This window comes from Equus asinus, chromosome 1 (genome assembly GCF_041296235.1).
Source record: "Equus asinus isolate D_3611 breed Donkey chromosome 1, EquAss-T2T_v2, whole genome shotgun sequence".
NCBI lineage: Eukaryota > Metazoa > Chordata > Mammalia > Perissodactyla > Equidae > Equus > Equus asinus.
The window spans coordinates 187,608,212-187,635,696 of record NC_091790.1 but is presented as its reverse complement, the minus strand read 5'-3'; the positions used below and the strand labels follow the sequence as shown (position 1 = coordinate 187,635,696).

Genomic DNA, 27,485 nt, shown 5'->3' with positions numbered 1-27,485 from the left:
TAGATGTCGGAGTATTGGATCTCAGACCACCACACATAATTTGCATTTATGTTACATTTACAGTTTAGATTGCACTTTTGGGTCTCAGGGCTTGTTTCAGTCTCCATTTGGGCCAGTTAGTTTTGCCACAGCTACAAACTGTCAAAAAAAAAAGCCATCTATTTTATAAATGTGTTCTCTATATAAAAAGGAAAACTAGTCTAGAACATACTCATCTCAGTTACTGGGGAATAATTCAAATGGAAGGGAAGGGAAGTAAGAACACAACTTGGAGTTGGAAGGGAACTTACAGGCATGCTGGTTCATATGGGACCAAGCTCCTTTGTGTGGCATCCCTGGAGATGTCAGTAACATTATCTTCAAATCAAAAGTTAATAGTTGAGACAATTTCTAATAATTACTACTTTAAAAAAGATTTTAAGTCATGTTCTACGAAAAAGATGTTCTCAAAACACCAAAAATACATGTCCAAAATTATCTATGCAAAACAGGTCATGATGACTGGAACAGCTCAGCTTTTGCAGGCATGCAGAGTCTGCTAGTTAATCACTAAAGAACGCCTCGTGGCAGAAAGCTCACAGAGCAAGAAGTCATCATTTTGTCATTCCACTATCCACATCTTCAAGTATAAAAAAGCTCATTCTGCTAAAAGAATTCTTCTTGTCTTTTTAAAATGTTGCACTAAGCACTCTATTGTTTCCCAGCAATGCTAACCACAAAGGTAATGATGCTGTACATTTAATTTTTCCAGCCTTCATGTGTCTGCCAGCATTATAAATGAGTCATTAACAGTCTCAAATAGATTGACACTGTTATTCGCTACTGCTGAGAAATCTCATTTCTTTCAAGACAGCAGGAAGACAATTTGGGTTTAATAATTGAGGGGCACAGAAAGCATGCAAAGTTAAAAGAATCTAAAAGTATATTGGTCCAACTTTGTAGGATATTTATTTTTGTCACTGAACTCAAAGGCTGAATGTCATATTTCATTAAAAGGTCTGGTTTGGGAAGATAGACTCTAGCCTACAGGAAAAATGGGAGTTGCCTCTAATAAAAAAGTGAAAAATCTCATCTTTAGCTTGCATGGTTTGAAGGAAAGGGCAATTAGCTAAACAAAGTCCCAGGAAGTCCCATGCATCATAATCAGCCATAAGTCATCTTCTAACATACGCCCACACTGGGTTAAATGATATCCAAGCAACCGGAAACTTTAAGCTACTTAGTTCCACGTTGACTTTATAAGTCAAATAACACGAGAAGGAGCCACACAACCTAGAATATGGCAAAAATTTTCCTTCCTAAGAGATTCAGAAAAAATTAATAAGTTTCATTCACACAAGAAACATTTACCCAAGAAAAGGAATGTCAGAAAAAAAGTTTAGAGGTGAGGGAACAGCAAAAAGCCCAGTTTAACGGAAGCATCGAGTCTTATGGAAGAGTAATGGGGATGGATTGAAAATGCTGGCAGGGACCTATTACCAAGGGCCTAGAATTTCATGATAATTGTTTGTGTTCAATTATAGTCAATAAGGAGCCATAGAAGGTTTTAAAGGATAGTGAAAAGATTGGAACTGTGCCTGAAAATTAATACAGCAGGAATATGTAGGACACAGTAAAGATCAGCTAGGGGGCTATTGTCATCGTTCATATGCAGCCAGAACAAGATTAATGACTGTGGAAATACTAAAAGAATAGCAAACTACAGAGCAATTCCTAGGGTAAAGTCTATAGGATTTAGATAATAACTGCTAGTGGCAAAAAGGAAGATAAAATTGAAGATAAATATGATGCTTATGGCACAGGTGGCTGCAGCTATGAAGAAGCTAGATGTTAGAAAGAAAAAAAGGGCCGGCCCCATGGCCGAGTGTTTAAGTTTGCATGCTCCACTTCGGCGGCCCATGGTTTCATCGGTTCGAATCCTGGGTGCAGACATGGCACCGCTCAACAAGCCATGCTGAGGTGGCATCCCACATGCCACAACTATAAGGACCCACAGCTAAAAATATACAACTATGTACCAGGGGGCTTTGGGCAGAAAAAGGGAAAATAAAATCTTTAAAAAAAGAAAAAGAAACAATTCCAGCAAGATGATAAGCTCTTCTTTGGACATTAGTGCCAATGGCATACATAGGTAAAGATGTCTAGGAGGAAGTTTGTAATGAAGGTTCTGGGTTTGGGGAAAGAGAATAGGGTGATATTACATAAATATAATGGTAAAGCGAGGAAATAAGATCACTGATCTACATTATATAGACTAGAAGATCTACTGAGGTGAATAATTTGGACAGAAGCAATATTTTAGGAGTAGGAAGGAGAAAAAGGAGGCAAAAGAGGACAGAAAATGATCAGTCAGAAAAGTAGGAGACGAATACAGCGTACTGTTCCAACCATGAATATTTATGAGCTTAAGGAAAAGGTTTTCACCTATTTTGAAGCGATAAGACAAAGAGGAATGTTGGGGAGAAAACCTAATGGATTTAACAATTGGGGGTTATTGTAGTGATCATTAAGACCAGTGGTTCTTAACCCTGGCAGCACATCAGAATCTTCTGGGAAGATTTTTAAAATTATCTATCGGGATGCTTACTGACCAATTAAATCAGAATTTGTTGGGGGTGGTGTCCAGTTACTTGTAGTTTTTAAAAGCCACCCAGATGATTCAAATGCAGCCAAGGTTGAAAACTACTGTTCTAGACAGAATGATGAAGTAAGAATATTTTAAAAAAAAAAAAAAGCTCAGAGTTAGTGGGTGGTAGAAAAAGGAGCACAGCTACTCTTTGGATACACTAGGTACAGAAAAGAGGACAGGGTCTTGAGAAGATCTCAGGTTAAGAGACAGGATATGGATATGGAGAGAATGAGCATGTTGGTAGAGGGAAAGAAATCAGAAGACGTAAAGAAAATAAATAGGAATTATTATAGGAATGGAGAGATGGTTGGATTGGGGTGGGTAGGGAATAAAGGAGCAAGATTCTGGAAAATTTGGGAGAGGATCAATCAAAAGCACAAATGAGGAGCTTAGCTTGATATGGTGGAAGAATATTTATTCCTCAGAAAAAGGAATAAAGGAAGAGAAGTACCAGGAAAATAAAGAGAAATTTTTGAGGTAGAGTAGAACAGGGGCATGGTAAGAGAATCTTCTTTAGTAAATTAATAGGTGAAGATTCGGGGTTTCAAGAAGTGGAGAAGGACTAAAACATCTAACAAGGTAAATAACCTAAGATCTCATTTGACTGAGGCAGGTAAACAATCTTTGAATGCAACGAATTATATTTCTTATGAGAATAGACCAGAAAGATGACCAGAGTAGTGGAGAGGACTCAGGTAGACTTGTGAGCCACCTGGTAGAGTTTTCTAAACAATATGGCTCAAGATGAGAAGTCAGACACTAACAGCTTTTCAAAAAAGGAAATAGACCGTTTGAACCAAAGTTACAACTCACATCTACACTATGTCTGAAGAAAGTTAAGATCTGACCAAAGTTTTGAGTTAGGAATGGCTTTAAAACAGTTACTGGGGGTGGCCCACTGCCGTAGTGGTTAAGTTCGCACGCTCTGCTTCAGGTGGCCTGGGGTTCAGGGGTTCAGATCCCGGGTGCGGATGTACACACCACTCATCAAGCCAACCTGTTGTGGCATCCCACACACAAAATAGAGAAAGACTGGAACAGATGTTAGCTCAGGTACAATCTCCTTCACCAGAAAACCCCAAAACAAACAAACAAACAAAGCAGTTGACTGATACTAAAATATACTTTAATCCTCAAGAAATAGTGACAATAAAGTGTAAGTCACATTTGTTAAATCCCTAAAATTTCAAAAAGTTGCATGAAATCAATACAGAAAAATTAGAATGTCAAGGAATGCCTGGATTTCTGGAAGGCATACAGAAACCAGAAAAAAAAAAAACATCTTTTAATATAATTTTTCCAATAAATGGAGTCTAACAGAAACAATCAGGGATCATCTAAAGTTCCAACCTCATACCCATGTTGAAAAAAAGTGAAGAATTATCATAAGATAAGTGAACTTCACAGATTCCATTTACATTCTGCCAGGTTCTGTTTAAATAAAATGGAAAACCAATTTATGACCCATCACCATCTCTCTGCTTAATGTGATAATGACTGCACAGGCTTAAAAGGTTTAATTTTAAATTCTTTCTAGTACTTGGGATGTTCCCATCAATAATTTGAGTTTTTAAGTGTCACCAACTCTCACCCTGGGCTGCTAACGGAAGCTGTCCCAGTGATACAATGAAGCTCTCCTATGGATAACAAACAACATACCTGTACCAACTGGATCTGCCAAAGGCGCTATTGTCTAGTGCTTAGTAAATGGTTTGTATAAAAATCCATATATTGAGTTGAGCAGAAATGAAATAAAGTCTGAGCAGTGACAGAATGTCAATTATGGAGTTGGTAAAATAGTCCTTTTAAAAAGTTGTTAACTTTGGCATTTTTTTGATTCTAAGAATTTTATTTAAATACCATATTCCTCTGTCACAAGCCACATTTTGAAAAATAGCAAGAACTATTTGGTAAAGAGGAGAAAAATTATTCTTTTAGGCAGTTGTCTTCTTGGGACTTCACTAAAGATAAGCTAAAATTTGCATTTTAAATTACACCTACGAGACACATTTGGAAGAGAGGGCAAAGAGGCAACAGCACTCTTCAACTTGTCTAAAGAACAACAGGTCAAGTCTGTGTCATTTGCCTCGTATCTTGATGGATCTGTGTCAACAGATCACAACAAGCTGTCTACAGAGATATGGTGGCTCCAAACACTGCAAAGGAAGTCACCATAGACTTACAAAAATGAAAGTGTAGGAACAATAATCATCAAAGTATGACACTCAGATTTGTCAAACGTAATGACAAGACCTCGATGTAGGATGTTTAGAATTGACAAGGAAAGGCAGTAAGAGGGAAACACCCAGGTATACGGCAAAATAACATACAAATTCACTTCTGAAATGTGAGTTCTGATTTTCAGAATACTCTGACATAATTAACTTTTTGGTTTCTTACAATATCCCTGTGAGGTAGGTAAAGCAAGCTTTTAGAACACCCATTCTAGAGCTGAGGCAACTGAGGCTCAGAGTTTAAGTAACTTGCTCAGACGCAAGTGTCTAGATTCAGGATTCAGACTGAGGTCTTGTCACGCCAAATTCCATGCTAGTCCACTGTACCAGTGAATGTTTTATTTGGCTGGATAAATAACTATTTTGTTTATCTCTTTATCCTTTTTTTTGCTGTTTTGCAAATTAAGTCATCCTAGAAGTCAGCATCTTCCGTTGTACTTATTATTTTACAAAGAATCCAAGGATAAAGGACATTCTTTTGTTTATGTCCCACATAAAGGAAATCAAAAGCAATAAAAAGGGGAATGGGGGGCTCCTGTCTAATGGGTAAGATTTCAGTTTGGCAAAGAGAAAAAGTTCTGGAGATGGGTGGTGGTGATGGCTGTGCAACAATGTGAATGTAATATCAATGAACCGTACACTTAAACACAGTTAAAATGGAGCCAGCCCTAACGGCCTAGTGGTTAAAGCTCAGCATGCTCCTCTTCGGTGGCCCAGGTTCAGTTCCCGGGCACAGAACCACATCACTTGTCTGTCAGTTGCCAAGCTGTGGCGGCAGTGCATATAGAAGAACCAGAGGGACCTACATCTAGAATATACAACTATGCATTGGGGCTTTGGGGAGGGGAAAAAGAAAATAAAGAGAGGAAGATTGGCAATAGACGTTAGTTTGGGGTGAATCTTTTCTAGCAAAAAAAAAAAAACACGTTAAAATGGCAAATTTGATTTTATGTATATTTTATCACTAATAAAAAGCAATAAACATTTTTAAATTCACACTAAAACTCTATTGAACTATTGTTGTAAGAAAGATAAATTACTACCAGGTGAAATCTACTACTCTTTTTTGATTATCTATGTTAAACATGCTGCTCTTTTATTTAGATATGACCCATATTTTAAGTAAAATCTGAAGTAAAAAGAAAAACTAAACCTCATTTTTCATTTGAATAGCTAGATTCACTTTGTAATGATTATCAAGTGAGTCTTGTTAAGTCAAATGAAATCTAAGAGAGAAAAGTAGAATATTTAATCTTGCTAAAGGCTTATTTCTTTCACAACATTCAACATGAAACGACTAAAGTTCACCATAATAGTGTATATCTGTTAATGTGAGCTAATCCATACAAAACAGGGGAAAAAAGCGATAATGTACATGGATTCCAAGTCATTTAATATTCAATATTGGTACTTTGGGGCACTTCTACCAAAATGCTTTGGATTGTAAACTCCACGAGCACAAGGCCTTGTCTTATTTTTTGCTGTATGTTCAGAATTTAGCAAATAACAGAAGGCAGGGAGGGAGGTAAGAGAGGGGAGGCAAGAAGGCTTCATACACACATCCAAACAAGCATCCAGAAAACTTGGGGTCTGCCACATCTGAAAGAGTACTTCATCAAGCTGATTACATCAAAAAGCTGCTTCTGTCTAGAGCCATGATCAGCAGATATGGCAGCACCCTTAATAACATCTTACTAATCTATCACCTGTTTGAAAGGAATAACAGGAATATAGAACATTTCAGTAGAGGGTCATCATAGGCAATTAATCCTGAGACTCCGTACTTGGGATCCTGCTTGCTAACCTCTAGGATTTCCCCTGTAAGGTCCTTGTCCAGGTAATAGAGAATATAATTTCAAACTCATTTAACAAGATTCCCATTATTGTCACTGTAATTATTACCTTGTTTCCAATCATCTCACTTGTACTATGTAGGTCAGACCGAAAGTCACGAAAACACTGCTTTTTCTGCCTTTGGGATCCATAGAAGTTTTTTGTTTTTTCTTTTTTAAACCATTCTTACTTTGCGGTTGTTAGAAATAAAGGCAATATTAGAATAACATAAAATCAAAGACATGCTATTATTTAGTCAAAAGCCTACATCATGTATTCTCTTCACCTAAATCTAAGAAAATCATTGTAGTCAATGATTATTCATCTGAATGCTATAACATTTCATTTCTAGAGGTCAGTTACTTTATATCTTGCTTTGGGAGGTTTCCAGATTAAGATTTAATTAGTCTTATTCCTTTGGCCAAGAGACTAAGCTATTTTAGATCTAGAAAAGGAAGTTTTCTTAGTCTTCTGTGGTAAGGAGAGACTCTATCTCCTGAATTGATAGAAGTATTCAGAAAAGGAGAATCATGAAAGTTGATTTTGACTATTTCAATTCTTTACCAAAAAATCATGAAAAATATGAGTATGAAGCTTAGCTAAAGAAGATTTATTAAATCAAATATTATATAAAAATTGGTAACTAACTAAAAATAAAATAACATCAGGAAAGCTTAAGAAAATCTTACTATGCCCCAGGGATCCAAGAAGATATCCTATAGGTAAGTACTCCCTTCCAGTCATTCCGGATTATATTTCAATAGGAAGCACAATGAGTGCTTTCCATTACTCCCTAATACTCAGTGAACTGATAGTACTGCCTCTTCTTAGCTAAAGAGGCATTTACCTGGCAGTACCTTTCATGTATTTCTCCCTTCCCCTATTCCTTCAAATAGCAGTTTGCAAGATTTGCAGAATAGGCCAAAATGAGTCCAAATCCATTGATTAGTGATGACTCAGCAAATAGTAGTGCTTTAACAATTATACAATACACTGGTGCAATTACTGTCTTCTCAAAAATTTAAGATTTTCTGTAATAGCATAAGTAGATATTTACTCAATAAAGAATAACCAACTCAGCTGTTAATCACTGCCACATTTCTTTCAGCCTGCCCCAAGTTTGTAGTCAGCAATTAAGTTTTTTGCATTTGTTGTATGTAACTTTTCTTGAAACTAATTCTAAAGAAAAATAAAGGGAGAGAGTTCATTAATAACCAACATTACCTGAGAACCTACAGGGTTTATAGAATAAAACCATGTTCTTGTCATCCAAATTCCTGAAGGACTGTTTTATGGAAGAGGGATTAGACTATTTCCTTGAAAACGAAGAGGCAGGAACTGGAATGGACAGGTAAGGCTGCAAGGAGACAGAGATTTTACACTACAAGAAGCCTTCCTAATAGGCAATTTCACTGAATGATGAAATCAGTTTCCTCAAAAGATGGAGAGTTTTGTATTACTAAAAGTCTAAACATTGGAATGGACAAAATTTAAGACAGAAGGACACTGTAGAAAACCTGTGTTGGAGGATGGTTGGAATAGAAGACCCTAAAGGTTCTTCATAAAACGACCTGTACACAGAAGTCATTCTTAGCGTTGTTATTAGCTAACGAAGAAGTGGGTTAAGAGCCAAAAAGAGCTTACACAAAAATTTTACATCATGTTATAGGGGAACATAATATATTTTACAAATAGCTAGAAGGCAATGAAGTAAGGAAAGTTTGCACTTAATGTCAAGACAAATTACCAGTAAATAGAACCATTTTCCAAAGAAGAATAGAAAATCTAGCTTAAATATGACAAGGGAAGGTGCTCTTTAGTTGATTCAATATAGTCAAAAGGTTTGAGACATTCTATAACTCCCAATGTTATCATAGTTCTGAAATGAAAAGCTGTCTTCTTGCAGCCGGCCCTGTGGCCGAGTGGTTGAGTTCCCGCGCTCTGCTTCAGCAGCCCAGGGTTTCACTGGTTCGGATCCTGGGTGCAGACATGGCACCACTCATCAGGCCAAATTGAGGTGGTGTCCCACGTGCCACAACTAGAAGGACCCACAACTAAAATATACAACTATATACTGGGGGGACTTGGGGAGAAAAAGCAGGGGAAGAAAAAAAATAGAAAAGCCGTCTTCAGTAAACACTGTGACAACATCAATGGAAAGTCTCAATAAAAATCTCCCCAGTACACACTGTCACAGAACCAATCCTTTCAAGACAACTCCCCAGCAAATATTCTCGAGAAAGAACAACCATGCTTCTTGGAGCTGAAGGTTCACAAAGCCACCAAGCAGAAGTTTAGCTCTCCATGTAACTTTCCCTTTCTCCACCTGATGCACTACCATAAATTTTAACATAATGTTTAAAGGTCTAATGAGATAGTTTTTTAAGTATTGACTTTAGCTGCAGGTCCTTCTCACTAAGAGATGCTCTGTTGATTAACAGGAAAAGTGGCATTTGAGAGCAAAGGAAGAATCAGATATTCATGTGCTGTTATCAAGTTAATAAACTATCAAGTGGCAATTATTTTTCCTTTTTTTTTTTTTTTTTGGAGGAAGATTAGCCCTGAACTAACATCTGCAACCAATCCTCCACTTTTTTGCTGAGGAAGACTGGCCATGAGCTAACATATGTGCCCATCTTCCTTTACTTCATACGTGGGATGCCTGCCACAGCATGGCTTGACAAGCAGTGCGTAGGTCCACATCCAGGATCTGGACTGGTGAACACCAGGCCGCTGAAGCGGAACATGAGAACTTAATGGCTGCACCATGGGGGTGACCCCACAAGTGGCAATTATTTAAAAGAATTTCAACAAACAGCGTAAAATGAAAAAAAAAAAGAAATTCACCTGTTAATTAACTTACGGCATAAAACTTAATGTTTAATCTTTTCAATGTAAAAAATTTAAGAGGAGGTATGTGCAAGAGAAACACTGTAAGACATAAAAATTCAACAAACTCTTTATGACTTTTCCTTGTACAAACTTGTTTGTTAAATTATTTACATTGAAAAAAATTAGCTTTAATCTGACACACAGCAAATGCAACAAATGCACAAACTTAGTATGACTATCTCATTTAATTCTCATGATGCCTTATTTATCTTTATTGAAAGGTGAAGAAACAGAGCCTCCAAGAGTTTAAGTTACTTAGCAAAGTCACAAGCCAGTAATGGCAGAGCTGGTATTTAAAAACAGGACTGTTTCATACCATTGTCCATGCTCACAATCACTTTCCTCCAGTGCCATGCTCCTGCTTACAGGGAGTCTAAAATATCATGTGGGAATTAAAACAAACCACTGGAATCAAATGTACAGTGGGAAAAATGTTAGCAGAGCCATGACAAGGTTTTCAGAATGGGTGAGAGGAGAGACGGAGGGAGGGGGAATTGGGGAAGTATTCATGGAGAAGAGGGCACCCAAATTGGCCTTGACTGTTAAGATTTCAATAGATAAAGAGGACAGAATGGCATTCCTAACATAAAGGAATCTGAACAGAATGAGTAAATGAAGAAATGTGAAATTGCAGGGCTTCCTGGAGACCTGTGAAGAGGTGCTGCAGTTTGGCTCCCAGTCATTTTAAAATGTAAATTCCTGGTCAAGGACTTGGACTTTATTTTGTAAGCAAAGGGGAGCCATTAAAGACTTCTGAACAGGGAGTCTGTATATTACAACTCAACAGAAGTCTGTAGTTCATTGACTCTACAAATATACACGTGCCTACTATGTCCCAGGAGCATTTGGTAAGTATAGATGAATCTTTCTTTGATACATTTTATTTGGTTGTTAGGATACCACTTTCTTGGTTGCCTGGACCCTTCCTTCTCCTTATCTGTTTTACCCCTACACATGGGAGTATGCCAAGGATCGCTCCCTACACCTTTTTTCTTCTTTATCAGACTCTTACTTTAGAATCTTACTCATATCCATGGGTTTAATGCCATTATTTTTTATAACTATCAAATATCTCTGTAGTCCAGATCTCTCTCCTCAACTGCAGACTCCCCCGAATGCCTACCAGACATCTCAAACTTAACAAGGCCAAATTCAATGGGTTTCTCCTTCCAAATCAGTTCCTATCCAAGTCTTCCCATCTCAGTGAACAGCAACCACATTTTACCAAATGCAGAGGACAAACACCTTCACATTATTTACTTGAGTCTTCTCTTTCACACACAACATGCAGTCTACAAATAAATCCTGTCAACTCCACCTTTGAAGTACAGCCTGGTCCAAGTCACTTCTACCTCTTGTCTGCATCAGGGGTCAGCAAACTACAGCCCAGGAGCCAAATCAAGCCCACCAATAAATAAAGTTCAACCGAAACACAACCATCCTAGTTCATTTACATATTGTCTGTGCTGCTTTCCTGCTACTATGGCACACTTGAGTAGCTGTAACGAAGACCATATGACCTGCAAAGCCTGAAATACTTATTATCTGGCACTTTACAAAAAATATTTGCTAACCCCTGGTCTGGATTATTATAATAACTTCCAAAGTCTTCTCCCTGCTTTTCTATCCCTCAGCCTCCCTACACACCGTTCTCCACAAAGCCATCAGTGACAACTTAGAACTGTGCTGTCCAACATGCTAGCCACTAACCACTAGCCATATGTTGCTGTTCAAATTAAAGTTCTATTAAATAAAAAATTCAGTTCCTTAGGTGCATTAGCCCCAGTTAAAGAGCCCAATAGCCACAAGTGGTGAGTGGCCACCCTATTGGACACCACAAATTTTGGAACATTTCCATCATCAGATAAAGTTCTGCTGTTCAGCATTGCTTTAAAATCTAAGACCTTTTCCCTCTACTTCTCTAAACCTTCCAGCAACTTCCTTTTTAATTCTCTGCCAGTCTCTGCTAAGGCCTACCATCCCCAGTCCTCCATCACTTCTCTGCCCTCATCTCCTTTCACTTCTCCTCACTCATTGTGTTCTAACCATACGAGTCCTCTCGCAGTGCCCTCCAATGCCAAGCATGCTCTTGTCTCAGGCACTTTGCACTTGCTCTTCCCTCTACCTAAACGTCCATCTCCAAATATCTGCATCAGTCATTCCCTCATTTCCTTGGGCCTCTGCTCAGATACAACCTTCCCAGAGACCCCTTTTCTAAGGATCCCCTTAGCCTACTTTATCTGTCTTCATGGCACTTGTCACCAGCTGACTTATTGTATGTATATTTTATGATTCACTAATAAAAGAATAGTATGACATTAATAATATCTGCATTTCCCCACTAGAGTGTAAGTTCCAAAACACAGAAATTTTATCTGTTTTGTTCTCTGACATATCCTCAGAGCCCAGAACAATGCCAGGTACACAGTAAGTACTCAATAAATATGTGTTGAATGGGTGAGTGAGTAAATGAATGAATGGGGACACCCTGCAGAAGAGGTTCTAGAAGAAGTAAGATGGAAGAGGTTCTGCTTTGCAATCTGCCTCACTGACCTACCTTCCAGATGTGGGTTTAAAATTTGCCTTTTACTTCCACCAAAGTTTAGTTCAACTGAGATCTCCTTTCCTTTGACTTTGGAGTAACTGATAAAGTAAGTGAAAGTTTCTCAACAGCCCCGTTTGACTCCTCTCTGTCTCACGCTATTCTGCAAGAAGGGTGGAAGACTCTGGAAATACCAGCTCGAGGAAACCAGATGGGACCAAGCAGCCGAGGCCCAGGCTCAATTTACCAGCCCAAGGGTAAAACTTGCCACTGACAAACCTGTCAGCCTGGGGTTAATTATTAATCTTGATAATGGGATTTTCAATTCTCACATAATTTATACTGGCATGACTAGCAATTACATGTAAGTTTTTTTTTTGTTTATATAACTCAGGGCTTCACGTTTAATTTTGAATAAGTCATTATGTTACAAAATTAAACTTTTTTAGTAGCTCAGGATGCTATTCTCTATCAAGTCACGGGGTACTGCCATACACTGCCCAGAGGGAGACACTATTTCTCTCATTTTAAACAGTGTTCTGTTTCTCCATCTTAACCAACTCCACCTAGGGTTCAATGAAGAGGAGGTGGAAGGGTGCACGCCACGGTTCAAGGCCAAGCAGAAATGCCACAAGACCAGTTGGTGCCAGCTGCAGCACGGCCAATTCCGAGACGGCCCACCTGACTTCCCTCTTTCCTGCCTCTTATAACACTTTTTATTTTTGCCAACAACTTTAATGAGCAACAGATGAGTAGCACAAATATATTTGCTCATCTGACAGCTTTCATCTGGCAGATTTGTAATATATGAATTCCAAAGCAGGTAAATAATTTAAGATTACTAATGTAAATGGAGAAGTAACATTTGACTTATAAATAATACTCATAAAGAATGGAATTTTTATTCTCTGAGGCATATGAATAAAAGCAATCTATGAGATGATCACTGACCTAGGAAAAGGTTAAAAGTGGCTTAAATAATAAATGCAGAAGTAGAATTCAGACTGACATAAATTTAATTTTCCTGCTACTGCATCCATATGGCAATAATCCAATCCAAGAAGCTGAATTTATGCAGTAAGGGCATAACTCAAAGTCTGCTTGTTTAAAACGCAACAATTTAGGGCAGTTTGGAGTAGTGATATTATACACCCTTTTGCATTTTGAATGGCAGGGAAATTTTACATTGATTTTCACAGATGATACTTAAACGAACACTCCAGTAAAAATTAATGGATTATTTTCCCTTTCCTGATGACCTTTAAAATGCCTAGAATTCGAGCTGAAGTACCTAACAGTTATCACTTCCGCTTACTGCACCAGTTATATTATACCAAAGACCTAAAGTTTCAATAATGTTTTCAAATTGGCTACTGCTGGAGACACATAATTGCCCAAAGCAGAGTTTAACAATAGCCAGTTTCCCTTTCCTTGTGAAAAAGATACATCTCTTCTTTAACATTTCTCTGTCTGCAGAATCTTGATTTTTTTCTAAAGGAGAAAGAGATTAACTACTTTCCTCCATTTAAAGAGCTTCAGATTCACCCCTGAACGCAGATAAATACAAAAGCAACAGGAATTTAATGAACTCAGGTGAAGTAGCTATGTGTAGCCAGAGAAACTGGTTTTCTCTAGTTTTATGTCTTAAACTCTCAAAATCAAAGAACATTATCTACAGATTTCCAACATTTCATTGCAATGAAAGAATGGTTTTAAGACTTCTGAGTTCCAAATGGGATAAGAGGTAAGGTCTCTTTAGCAAGAAATCTTAAAGTTACATTTTATATCTTGAGTTTGGACCTCTTCTTGTGTGTCAGAACTTACATGCAGTTGCCAATTGTGTCAGATGCATAACTTCATCTATGTACTTACTTTAAAATCAATATGTTCAAACTCAGCTCCGTCAGGAACTGTGAAGGGTCTGAGCTTTTACCCTACTCACAAGCTAACAAGTTAGCCTGCTACAGTTTCAGGGATGCTGGCAGAAGAAAAAAGCCCCCTGGGTCAGAGACAAAGGACATTTTATTACCTTCAGCAATAATATTAGCCAGAGTATCATCATTTTCTTGCACGGGTTCCTTGAGGCCCATTTCCCCAGTCACGTGATGAGGGTCAGGTGATTCATGACACATAGTGGGCTGCAGTACAGGAGGAGGAATCCTGAGGTCAGGACACCCCATTCCTTTATAATGGGCTGCAAGCCCACCTGCCCCATCTTTGCACCCTGGAGGGAGACATTATTTTTATGATACTGAATAGCAAATAAACTTGCCCTTTGCTCTAGAGGAGTAACACTTTCTTCTTCCAAGGCTGTTCATTGTACAACCATCCTTGAGAAGACAGCTCACGACAAAAAGGTATTGCAATTCTGTTCACAAGACATGAAGAAATGCAAGAGACCCACAGAGAATTGTCTCCCAACAAACACTCTTACAACATATACCTACCCAGTGGTTACACGTAAGAGACACCTGACTCACAAGGAGGTCACGAAAAAGACCCGGTGCTTTCGGTTGACTACAAGGCAGAAAAGCTTACTCCATCTTACACCAAGCATCACATTATATTAGCATTTTTCGTTCTCTAAATCTTACAATGTACTAAGCCTAATGTGATAAAATCTGGCCTCTGACATAGTAACAATATGAGGGATAGGAATGAGATTTTTTAGCTTCCAAACATATTATTTTTTCTGCCACACCACACTGTCTCCATGTTAAAAGAGATTCTCTATCTTATTAATGGTAACAATTACCAGTTTTGATTCCTGGTTTTCCCCTAAGAATATTATATGAATCCCAAATAGGGATACATACTCAGGAAGTATGTTTGATGATGTTTTAAAGTATTTTTCTTTATAATAAGCTCCTAAGGGTATGGAAAATAGTAAACTACAAGGTGATTTCATTGCTGATAAATGTACAAGATATGGATGTTTTTCTTAAGCTTAATGAAAAAATGGAAATGAAGCTCCATGTTTTCCCATCTTCACCCAAAACCAAGGCCAGTCGATTAATTTAGTGACAAGGAGAATGAGTTACCTGAATTTCAAGTTCTCCATTTTCCCTTAATTGGATATAGATAGTAAATGCAAGAGTAAGTCCACCAGAAGCAAAAGAAATAGAGTAAAATGACAATCTTAACGTCAAACACCACTGAGCTACATATTTACTGTAGGAAAATTGAAGGGTCCTATTTAATGCTAAGAAGCTCTATTTTAGCCCAAAACAATTTCTTCTTAAAATTATCAGATAAATTTAAGCCTTGAATAACACTCTATTGTATTTGTGATGGTGTGTTTAGAATGGCAGTGAAGTCAGTTTCAAGTTATCTATCCCCTTGCTGGAATGTTCACTGTCTGCATTTCCAAGTGGTCTACGCTCTGTTTATCTACCACAGAAATATTACTGTTTGCCAAACACAACAGCTGGACTGCCAAAACTATCATCAACTAGTTAAGTAAAATATTGTTCTGAATCTCTTAAAAGTTCTTTTTCTCTTATATTTTAACAGAAAACAACTGAGCCAGGAGTGAAAAATCTACTACATTGTCAGAAATTTCTAGTCTTACAATTTGAGATATCCCCAAAGTAAATATTTCCTTTTACATGAATAAGAAAATAAAATACCTCCAAAATCAGATCCTAAGGTTGACTGGTTTGTGCATCATGGTTTCCTTGTATAAAGTGGTTGTTTCCTTATTGGTGGTTATGCCTTGAAATCTCATAATTATGATGGCTCACAAGGCAGCACTCAGGAAACAAGTTTCCCTATTAATTGCATATTTAGCAGATTAAATTATTATATTTCTGAAGTATTTTGTATTATATTTCAACCTATTATTTATTAGCAAAATAAGTGTTATAGACATTTTTAAAAATAAGGAAACTAAGGCTCAGAGATCTTAAGTAAGTAGCCCAAGGCCAAGACACAATCTTTAATTGGTGATGTACTCTCTCAAAATCCCATATTTAACCATATTTCTGGAGCAGATTCACTTATTCAAGAAACAATGAGGAGCTGGCCCAGTGGCGCAGCGGTTAAGTGCGCTTGTTCTGCTTTGGTGGCCCAGGGTTGGTCGGTTCTGATCCTGGGTACGGACAGGGCACCGCTTGACAAGCCATGCTGTGGTAGGCATCCCACATATATAGTAGAGGAAGATGGGCATGGATGTTAGCTCAGGGCCAGTCTTTCTCAGCAAAAAGAGGAGGATTGGCAGCAGATGTTAGCTCAGGGCTAATCTTCCTCAAAAAAAAAAGAAAAAAAGAAAAGAAAGAAAGAAATAATGAAAGACTATTTTGGTAACTGAGGATATAGTGAGAACAACAGAGGTGCAGTCCTTGCCCAAGAGGCCCATGGTCCAGTGGTGGTGATGGTGGGAGACATATTAGACAATCGTACACAATCAATCACAATCCACTGGGGTAAGGGCCAATAATTCTGAACTCCTTTGTAACCCATCAATTCACTCATTCATTCATTCACTCATCCATCATATCTTGATTAGCTTCTGTCAAGCATTATGCTAGACTGGGTTGGAAAACAGAGTGCTAAACAACACATTGCAAACTTTTATAAACCCTAGCTTGTTACATTAAAAATAATTCCTTCTTGAAAAGCAGGAGCATTGTTTCTAAGTCTCTGTCAATTCAATTTAATGAGAAATAACCAAGATCCACTTCAGAGAAATGCCTTACATATATATGTTGTTTTATAGTGTTTTTATTTGTTACTGTGCCTTACTAAAATAATTTTAATTACTCTTTTAACTCTTTGTTTTTTACAATGCTAAGCCTCAAACTGTGCACAGAATGAAGAACAACAGCAGACGGACACAGGTCCGAGGGCATTTGCAACAAAGATTATAACTAACCGGATGGAGGGTAACGGCGGACTGAATGGAAGTCAAAGTTCAAACAACTCAAATCCGCAGCTTCCTGGAAAATAAATTACTTCCTAAAAGCTAAAAGCTCTCTCTGCTTTCAGTTTCTTTACCTTTTAATATACCTGGAATGCATACTACCACATTATTTTTCTGAAAAATTCTTCCACATGTCATGGTTAGACAAGAAAATCTTCAACGGCTCCAAACTGACTGAAGGATAACTCTTTAGTCCCGCATTACAGGCCCTCCACAAATCCAGTCCTATTTTGCCCAAAATGAGCCCTCTCCGACAACACTGGTCCACCCACTGTCCCCAGAACATGCCTGCTCCGCACAAACGTTCTCACATCTTTTGGAGGATTATTATCCTTCCTTTTCAGCTAATGTTCGCTGAACATTGACTATTTTATGTAATCCTCACTACAATCCTATGAAGAATATTATTATCCTAATTTCATATTACAGAATATTGGGGTTTAGAGAAATTAAGGGCCTGCAGTCACACAGCCGGTAAGTGGGCAAGCTGGGATTTGAACTGAGGTCTCTACTTCTGAGGCCCAAACTCTTGACTACTGAAGTGCAACAAGCAGGATTCTCTGATGGTGACCCCAGAGCTCTCTCAGTGTTGCCTGGACATCACACTAGCTGGGGCAGGTGAACACCTTTCTCCCAGCTGAAGGAACTGTACACCAGATCAGTTATCTACAGCAATGGTGGCTTCCTCCTGCAGAAGAGGAAACAAACTTCCCATGGGTCTGAAAGCGTCTAGAGACCAGTCAGCTGACAATCTCAGACAACTTCTAGAGGCAGCTGGGACACCAAACTGAACCGCTGGGTCCTAAGCAGCCTAAGTATTCTGCCAATGATAAGGATGCTTTCTCATTCCTGACCTGTGGTAAGGCAGACTAACAGGAGAACTCAAACCCACACTGCAGGCTCAGCAGAGCCCAAAACCCAGTCTACCTCTCTGTGGGATGACGAGAGAATTGGGGTAGCTATGCTTTCTTTTCTCTTGCTGGCTTAGCCTTGTAAGTGTTCCTTTTCCCTAGTAAAACCTATTCCTTAACCCATGCTGGGTGAGGTGGTACAATCAGTCTTGTATCCTGGTACATGACGAATGGAGACCTAGATGGAATCTACTGGACAGAACGACCACCACCTATAATGCCTTTTGACATAAATCTTAACCATTCCTTTGAGGTTGAGCTAAAGTCTCATTTCTTCTGTGAAGAAGCCTCAGATTCTCCTTCGTGAAAAGTTATCCTTGGGCCTCTAAACTCTAGCAGAAGTTATCCTTTGGTCTCTAAACAAAGCACATCTTTGATAAATATCATCATTAGTTAAGGCCTTTTTTTCCAAAAATATATATTTTGATTCCAACGAAATTGTAAGCTTCCCAAAGGTAGGGGAGGGGCCCTACATATTTAGTACCTTTAACAAGCCGAGAGGCAACCCCATATACAACAGGCACTGAATGGATATTTGCTGGCTGTGTGTGTGTGTACGTATGTATATTTCATTATTCAGAAGGTCACATTTCATCAACTCATTACATATATATATGTGCACCTGCTATACACCAAGGACGGTGTTGGGCACTGGCTCTACAAAGGCACTGTTCTGACATGAGGAGCTCCTAATCTAGCAGAAAGATGGATATACGGATGATGTATTATAATAAAATTATACAGAAGCATGGGGTGGCGTGGAGAACAGATCATACGGGGGTTCACAGACCAGCGAAGTGGGGGGATGAGATGCTTACAGGCAGAACAGTCACATTTTAGTACGGCCTTGATGAATGAACTAGACTAAAAAGGAGCAAACTTCCACAACTGAATGAGAGAAATACACCAACTCTTTAGCTATTAAATGAATAATACTCATTTAAAAGGAGATGATTCCTATCATTTGTAAAATTATAAAGCTCACTTAATGATCAAAAGTTCTTTCACCAGTTATTAACCTTGAATTTCATATAAAAGGGCAATTTTACTGATTTCATTCTTTGGCAGTAACCACCTGAGAGGATAAGAAAGCGCAATGAACCTTTCAAAAGTTCTAAGAATTTGTCTTTTTCTTTTTTTCTTAAGAGTTAAATCTAAATCTATAGGAAATATCAAAAGGAATTACTTGCTAACAAGAATTTTAAAAAAAACAGTGAAAAAATAGTTTCTTGTTTCTTTGTTTATATCTGAGTCTAAGGAACAACATGCTGGTATTAATTATAAGCAATTGAAGAAATATACTTTTAAAGAAGATTTTATAAAACTAATGTAAAACAAACTCATTAATTATAAAAACACTCTAGAAGAAAGCTCCAGTTTGGGAGGTATTTTCATTCTTATGTTCATGACAGGTGACCAGATCTTTATTAAAAATCATACTAAGTCTTCAAGTCTAACAGGTGAAGCCACATGTGAAAAGTGCATACATATTCTGTGAACAGGGAGAATTTCTCTCATAGATCCTTCTACTGCAGTGCTCTTCTCTCTGATTTTTCTAAATCCTTCTTTGTAAATAGGTAATGTTCACCCAAGAGTCTCTCCCATACAGATATTTCAGTTCTGTAACAAGCTCTCACAATACTTGTACAATTTTTTTTCCACCATATGGAACGCCCCTTGAAGGGAAAGGCCCAAGTCAACTTTTTCGTGGCTACATCCCCAGCACTTTGCAGTGCACTGCACATAGTGACTATTCAATAAATATTTGCTGAATGAAGCACTGAGTGGAATGCATCTAGAAAAAGAATATTTAACAAACATCATACTAGAACAAACCTCTCTGAAGATAGTGTTGTAACATATAGTCTTTGAGAACTTGCTTATAACACTTTTAAGAAGAAAAACATTCTTGATTGGGATAGAGTATGCTTTCTACATAACACAATGCAAAATTAATTGCTTTAATGACTCTGCATTGCCTATAAATGGCTCTCCCCATTTGAACAAGAATGACTATTTGACAGTAACTTTCTTATGAAGAAATACTCTCTCTAGAGTAAAAATAAGAGTCACCATGAGAGGTAAACTGCCTACTTTCATATGTCTATACTACCAATAACCCTTTCTTCCCCAAATTAAATAATTAAAGACACTGGCACCTTGCCCCTCCCCCCTCCTCCCCTCCTTTCTCTCTCTCTGAAGGTCCCTAATAGTGAAAACAAAGAAACAAGCCATGTCTGCTGAAACAACACACAAAATGCAGAAGAGATAAGAAGGGGGTCATCTTTGAATTAATCACAGATTAGGACAGAAAGTCCCTAAGAAGCAGCTTAGGAATTAAGAGAAAAATACAAAAGAAAAGCAGAGATAAGGCCAGAATATTTTAAAAGTCCCTATATTCACTCAAAATATAGAGGCCTTTATGTTTAAGATTCTAAATTACTCTTTTAACTTACAATTTTTAACCTACGATCTCTACTGTTTGTTGTATTCCCAATATTACCACCCCCTCTGTCCAAAAGTCATTAGAAAACATTAATGATTTTAATGGCTACTTCATGGTCAGCAGGGAAAGGGGTTAGAGACCAGATCCATCTTTGTAGTCTACAGCCAGGTGAAGACAGACCATTTCCAACTGGGAGGGTTCAGTGGTGGCAGCAAGAAATGAGAGGACAAGGAGACCCCTGAAGTCCCCAATAACTGGTTTGGCATTCCAAAGCCCAGAATACCCAGTACAACGTTACCGATAATTGCTACTCTCTGCCTTCTAGCTTTCCTCTATTTATACAATCCATCAAGGAACTTACGCTTTTGTGAAGATCATGATGGTTTTAAGAAAAAGAAGATAAGGAAGACAAAAAAGGAAAAAAAAAACCACAACACTAATGGAATCAGAAGGTTTTAGAACTACAAAAAAAATCTTGAGATCAACAGATACAATTTACTCCAATATACTGAAGAGAAAAATGAGGCCCAGAGATGGGCTGTGTTTCTCAAGGTCATATAGTGACAGAGCAGAGGCTAAAGTCCAGAGTTACTTACTCTTTTGTAGTCCAGTATTATTTTTATTATATTATGACAGTGATTATAATATAAATGGGAAAGAGAGTTAGAGTTGAGTTCCAAGGATGAGGACTTTAATCCTGGCTGAGCTGTAGGCAAGTCACTTCACCACTAGATCCTTTGTTTCCACGCTGGTCAGGTAGAGATGATGCTTGCTAACTTACATAACTGCTTTCTTAAGTAGGAGCATGTATTTGAATATACAATACAGGCTATGGAATATAAACATCCAAGGTGATCTATCCATCAGGATGCATTCAGCAGTAAGGAAACAGTAAGACCATCTATTTTCTTCTATACCAGGAAGTCCAAAGGCAAGCAGGGCTCCAGGAATGTCCATCAAGGCTCTCGCTCCAGTTGTCTGTGATTCTCTTGGCTCTTCACTTCTCCAGTCAACTTATCCTCAGGTTATCTTCCCTTAAAACTGCAAAAGAGACAAAACTTCTCTCCCAATTTGTAACAAAAATCCTTCCTTTCAGTCTGATTAGGACAACTTAAGTTTTGAGTCTCCCCTACACTAATAATAATCCTTAGGGATTAAGCCACTTTGGTTTAAAGCTGGGCTTCTAAAACAATCACTGCAAAGGGAATAAAATCATCAGGACTGGATTAGATTAACCTGGCCTTACTGCTCAAGCTTGGGAAATGGCTGACTTCTCCTAAATCACATGGGCTGCTATGGGGAAGAATGGATACTATTAGCAAGGAGGAAGGGAAAATAGATCCTGGGTAGGCAAACCATATAGTCCACTACTGGTAGTACTGTTATGATGCCGAAAACAATGATGACCACACAAGTTATGTTTCATAATAGGATCTAGTCTCAGTGTAAAACAGGAAAAAAGCTCAAGGCCAAGGACAGAATTCCGGACCATTAACAAAGATGTGCTTATTCCTGGTGGCCTGTATTTGTGATCAAAATCTTTTGCTTAAGATCCAGACTCCCCCAATGCCAGAAGTCCTTATTTTTCTCCTGAATCCTGAGGCCTGTTTTGCTGGAATTTGGACTTAGCATCTCTTGTTATCTCTGACACCTGCCTAATTACTTTCACCTGACTTTATTTCCCCAGCTGTGAGTCAACAAAACCCAATGTCTCAGGCAACATCCAACCCTAAAAATTACAGATATACAGATTATATGTATTTCTTCCTTGCTGCTGATGAAGCTGTTGGGGAAAACGAGCAGTTGCATATCTTCTGACTTTGCTCTTCAGTTTTGTTGTTTTCTTCAAAAACATTTCCAATTCTGATCTTACAAGTTCAAAATCAGTTGGCTAACATCATGAGAGACTTAGAAATGAACAGATTTTTGCCTGCATTGATAAATCTGATCTAAATCTTCTAAAAACCTAGTTTTATTGATGACTTGTCTCCTCTTCAGGAGTATATTTTCGGAAACGGGTATATCCAACAAATAAGTCTTCAGTTCCCAAGGCTGATTGTTACCAGTTCAGGTATAAGCATCATTTTGAGACCAAGGTGTGGATGACAGTCATTGGCCACATAAATGAACTACTAGGTTGAGAGAAGTCAGTATTATATAAATGGTGGTTGTTGTATTGTTGTTGTCATTATTATTTTACTTATCACTGATAATTCAGACTCACTCTTAAGCACCGTAAACTTCTCCTTCACAATGGAAATCTCTTAACTTTATTGATTTTCATGCATTAGAAAAGTTTATAAGTCAAGAAAATGACTAAGCATAAGATGTCTCTTGGGAATCCAGAGATGATTTTAAAAAGGCAGACAAGAAAAATTAGAAGATAGGAGAACACAGTCTTTTCAGATAGAAGAATCAGAAACATCAAAATATTAATTCTTGCCACAAATTCTTTTATAAGCTAACAATTATCTTGTCATTTTGGTAAGTTATCTATTACTCAAGAAAGATAATTCATTTGTATATTACTAAGTTTGTGACCATCTGTTCACAGTTAAGATTCATTACATGCCCTATAGGTAGATTATCATCAGCACCAGGGCAAAGAGAGGGGATAGCAGCTGGGGACAGATGGGGTTCAAGAGTTAGAATAAGGCTAAGGTATGAGAGAGACACTGTGTAGAAGGTAGAACACAGAGTATGCCAGACCTAGGGGAGTGTGTGGAAACAGGATCATCACAAGCTAGAAATCAGTCAATGAGTCCCACTTGGGAAGACTATGGTCAAAAGCTAGGGAAGACTTAAAACCACGTAATGTACCAGAAATCCTGGTATCACACCGGCAGGAAGTGGTACAGCAAGACAATGTTCAAAACAAAAGGCACCCATACCAGTAACAAGAACAAGGCATCTAGTTAGAGAGAGGATAAGTAGTGAAGAATCTAGAACTAAAGGTGGAAGCAAGGCCATGGGAAATCCAGGCAGAAAGTTCAAGGCAATGGCAGCAAGGAGACTTCAGTATTAAGGCAATCATCTACTTCATCCACAAAGACTTTTAACCAGAAAGCTTTTACCTAAAACTGAAACTTATCATAGGTTTGAGGGTAGGCCTGAAGGAGGTCATGGTCCACGTCCAAGGTTATGTGTATCCCATCAAGCAATAGACACCAGTGCCCTCCCATATTTCTTTGTCTCAATTTCCTGTTTCCATTACAACCTTTATCACACTCTATGATACTTTCACGTATTTACTGTTTCTGGTCTTTCTCCTCAGCTATAATTTAAATTCTAAGACAGATGGATTATATCTATCTTGATTATATTTATATCCCCAAAGAATAGCACAATGCCTGTAGCACAGTAGACTTATTATTTTGGAGTGATGAAATTAATGACTATGAGGTATTTTTAAAAAAATAATCAATAAACCAAAGACTAAACCGCAATCCCAAGAAAGCCACAATCTAGTTGATAGGTGAGTGAACATATCCCATATTCCTCCTGCTGTAAATTAAACTAACTTTTCTTATTTAGGTAATTCTGCAGAAGCACAGATCAGGTAGTGATTATCTTTCAGAAAACACATATCACGTGAGAAGTTGTTTTTATCAAGCTTTTACTTTCCCTTCTCCTCAATAACATCTCTGGCACCCCTGGTAACCACCAATCTGCCTCCTGTCTCCATGGATTTACCTATTCTGGATATTTCATATAATAGAATCATATAATACATGGCCTTGCTTTCACTTAGTATAACATTTTGGAGGTTCATCCACATTGGATGTATCAGTACTTTACTCATTTTTACAGCTAAATAATATTCTATTGTATGGACACACCATTAATTTGTTTATCCATGCATCCACTGATGGACATTTGGGCTGTTTCTACATTTTGGCTATTGTGAGTTGTGCTTCTATGAACATGTGTGCACACATACTTGTCTGAGTCTTTCTTTTCAATTATTTTGGGTGTATACCAAGGACTGCAATTGTGGGGTCATATGGTAATTCTACGTGTAATTTTTGAGGAACGGTCAAATTGTTTTCCACTGTGGCTGAACCATTTTGCATTCCTACCAGCAATGTAAGAGGGTTCTAGTTTCTCTACATCCTTGCCAACACTTATTTTTTGTTCTTTTGTTATAGTGATCTTAGTGGGTGTGAAGTGGTACCTCATTGTGGGACTTTAATCTTTTTAATGCTGTAATTTTTAATACTTCCATTTATTCTGGGTAATTCTCAATGTTCTTAAAGTTCATCATATCCACTTTAGTTATGGTGCTCACATTTAGGCTAGGTAGGGCATCTTTTACAATATCTGACTGTTGAGCAGAGAGAGCGACAAATCCAAAATGAGCACACATGATTCAAAAAACAGGGTGGCAGGGTAAGAGCATGAGAACTATGGTCAGTCGAGAACTATGGGCAGCAGTCAAGAGATGTTAATAACAAAAGGTGCCCATATGAAATGAACCCTCTCTCCCAACGAGGAAAGCTCCTAAAACCTTCTAAATGATTCCTGCTAGGAAAAGACTCAATTCGAGGTATGGCCAGAAAATAACTTGGACTTTAACCTGTTCTTCACTAGCTGAGCTCTCTTAAGAGCAACTAAACAGGCAAAGCGTTAGAAGTATTCGAGGGCTATTATAATGACACTGACTATAGGCAAGTACGCCCCGGGCTGGCAGAGTCTGAATTCCTCCAAATGTAGGGGGTCTTATCAGCTGAGTCTATTTTCCCTATAAACATCCATGAATTGCTTAATACCATGTACTTTTATGAGACACTCAAAAGTGATCGTGTGTATCTTATCAGTGGGTTTCAGTTTGTGCATCCTTCTACAAAAATTCATGAACACTCTCTGCTGTGAGTTTCACTAAATCCATTTCTCTCATTTCAGCCTGAGCATTGCAATCCAGCTCTACAGGTAGCAAATTGAAATGTTTAGTGGCCCATTGCAGACAGATTGAATCTGAAAAGAATACGGCAATAAGAAAGAAGCAAAGCATCAATATCATCCAGTGAAGCTCTCGCCAGCGACAGTGATGATGTAGGGCGAACGACTGAGCATTTGTTAAACTTCTACCACTGGGAAAGGAACCTATTATTTTCCTTGTTGTGCACTGAAATGCCTCAATCACTGACCGAACAAGTCAGTAAAAAATGATATAGTTTATTTTCTATTGCTGTTGTTCTATGTGGACAGTCTGGCATATGGTATCCCACACCCCTGGAACTCCACTTTACCAATAGTGTGCTTAATTTACCCCCGCCTTTGCTCATTTTGTAAAATGTTTGATAAACTGGTAGTGATGGCTTTTCCTTTTTCTCTCCTTTTTCTTTTAGGTTATTAAAATTAAGCCTGATACAGTTTAATTTTAAGCCTAACATGACATAGTTATCCAATTGAGGATTACTTATAAAAAAGAAAATAAAAAGAATGTGGCAATCATGTCACAGCAAAACAAAGAAAAAAGAAATCAGTAGCAGCTGCGCCGGAATATGCTTCTTTGTCTCTCTGCTGCACCATAAAAATAGTCGAGGTTGTAGGATAATCTCACATATAGCATTTTGTATCTGCAGCTACCCATTTATATCCCAACTAGTTACCATGTCCAAATCATCTCACCACTGAGTATAATCCCTAAACACAACATGAGCCACAGCGGCTGCACTGGCCCAGGGCTGGGGGCAAGAGGGAAGACACAGGAAGGCGCCCAGAAGATCAGGTGTAGAGGAGATGAGCACATCCCCAAGGTCTGCCCGAACCTGCGATGTGAGCTCCACCATCACCTGTGCTGTTTCTGCTGCACTTGTTCCCAAGTGCTACGGACTGAGAGCTGGTGTCCCTCCAAAATGCACATGTTGAAGTCCTGTTAACGCCCAATGCGATGGTATTGGGAGGTGGCGGTTTTAAGAGGCAATTAGCTCATGAAGGTGGAGCCCTATGAATGGGATTAGTGTCCTTTTATAAGTGTCCCAAGAGAGACGATCCCTCTTTTGGCCATGTGAAAATACAGCAAGAAAGCAGCTGCCCGCAAATCATGAAACAGGCCCTCACCAGACAATGATCTGCTGGCACCTTGATCTTAGACTTCCGGCCTCCAGAACTGCGAGATGTTTCTATTGTTGAAGACACACAGACTATGGTATTTTTGTTATAGCAGCCTGAAGTAAGATACCAAATATTTTGTCCTAAATGCCTCACTACTACTGCATGTAATATTTTTATTAAATTTACAAGTCCTTTTATGGCTAATATAGGCAAAGCACTAAGAATCTAAAAGTAAATACTCTTGTTCATCTGCCATTTCATGCTAAGAGGACAGTGGTGACCAGTTTAAGTATGGCCTCTTAACATGCCTGTAATAATAACAAAAATAACATCAATAATCATAATAATAACAGTCTACCTGATGCATATAGCATTTACCATGGGCCAGGCACTCGTCTAAGGGCTTTACTCACAAAAAATCCTATCAAGTGGATTCTATGGCTGTGCTCATTTTACAGATGCGGAAATTGAGTCAATGAGAGATTAAGTCATCTGTCCAAGGTTTCGCAGCTAGGAAGAGACGGGCACCAAGGCAGCCTGGCTACAGAGCCACAGGTTCTCTACCACTACACTAAAATCTCACTGCTCCCTAAAAAGGAAATAGAAAACAAATCACGATAGTGACGGTTCCATCACAGGAAATCTTAAAAACAACGCTAAACTTCCTAAGGCAAGGAATATATATGATGCCCAGGCCACTACTCTGAGGTTTAGTCAAACACATACTAAATAGGATTATGCCCCCTTCTCTTGGGCCAGAGGTAATCAAAATCTTAATCTGATAAGAAACAAGGTGTCCATACAACTTGGCAGGTAGGAACACTACCCTGCTAGGGCAGGGCCCGGTGCCAGGCCATCGGCGATAATCAGTTTGTAGAATGTTTCACTGCAGCTGATCAGTAATGTGTGGAACTGTCTTGCCTCCTTTTTATCTTTTTTCTTTTCTCTTGATGCCATCTCCTGAATTCTAATCCTTCAAAAAATCTATACATTTGTATAGCACCTGAGCCAATGTCAACC

At 38.3% G+C, this 27,485-nt stretch overlaps 1 protein-coding gene across 9 annotated transcripts in view; it reads right to left on the bottom strand.

Annotated features, from left to right (window-relative positions):
• The window catches only part of EXOC4 (exocyst complex component 4), a 736,472-nt gene that overhangs the window by 309,139 nt on the left and 399,848 nt on the right, over positions 1 to 27,485 (bottom strand). The window contains exon 11 of one of the 9 annotated variants that reach the window (XM_014840851.3): positions 20,233 to 21,449. The exons of the other annotated variants lie outside the window; for them this stretch is intronic. Within the exon in view, the coding sequence (XP_014696337.1) occupies positions 21,434 to 21,449 (16 nt within the window). The 3' untranslated portion in view covers positions 20,233 to 21,433. Of the gene's footprint in view, positions 1 to 20,232; positions 21,450 to 27,485 lie in introns of those variants that run through there. 9 annotated transcript variants of the gene reach the window in all.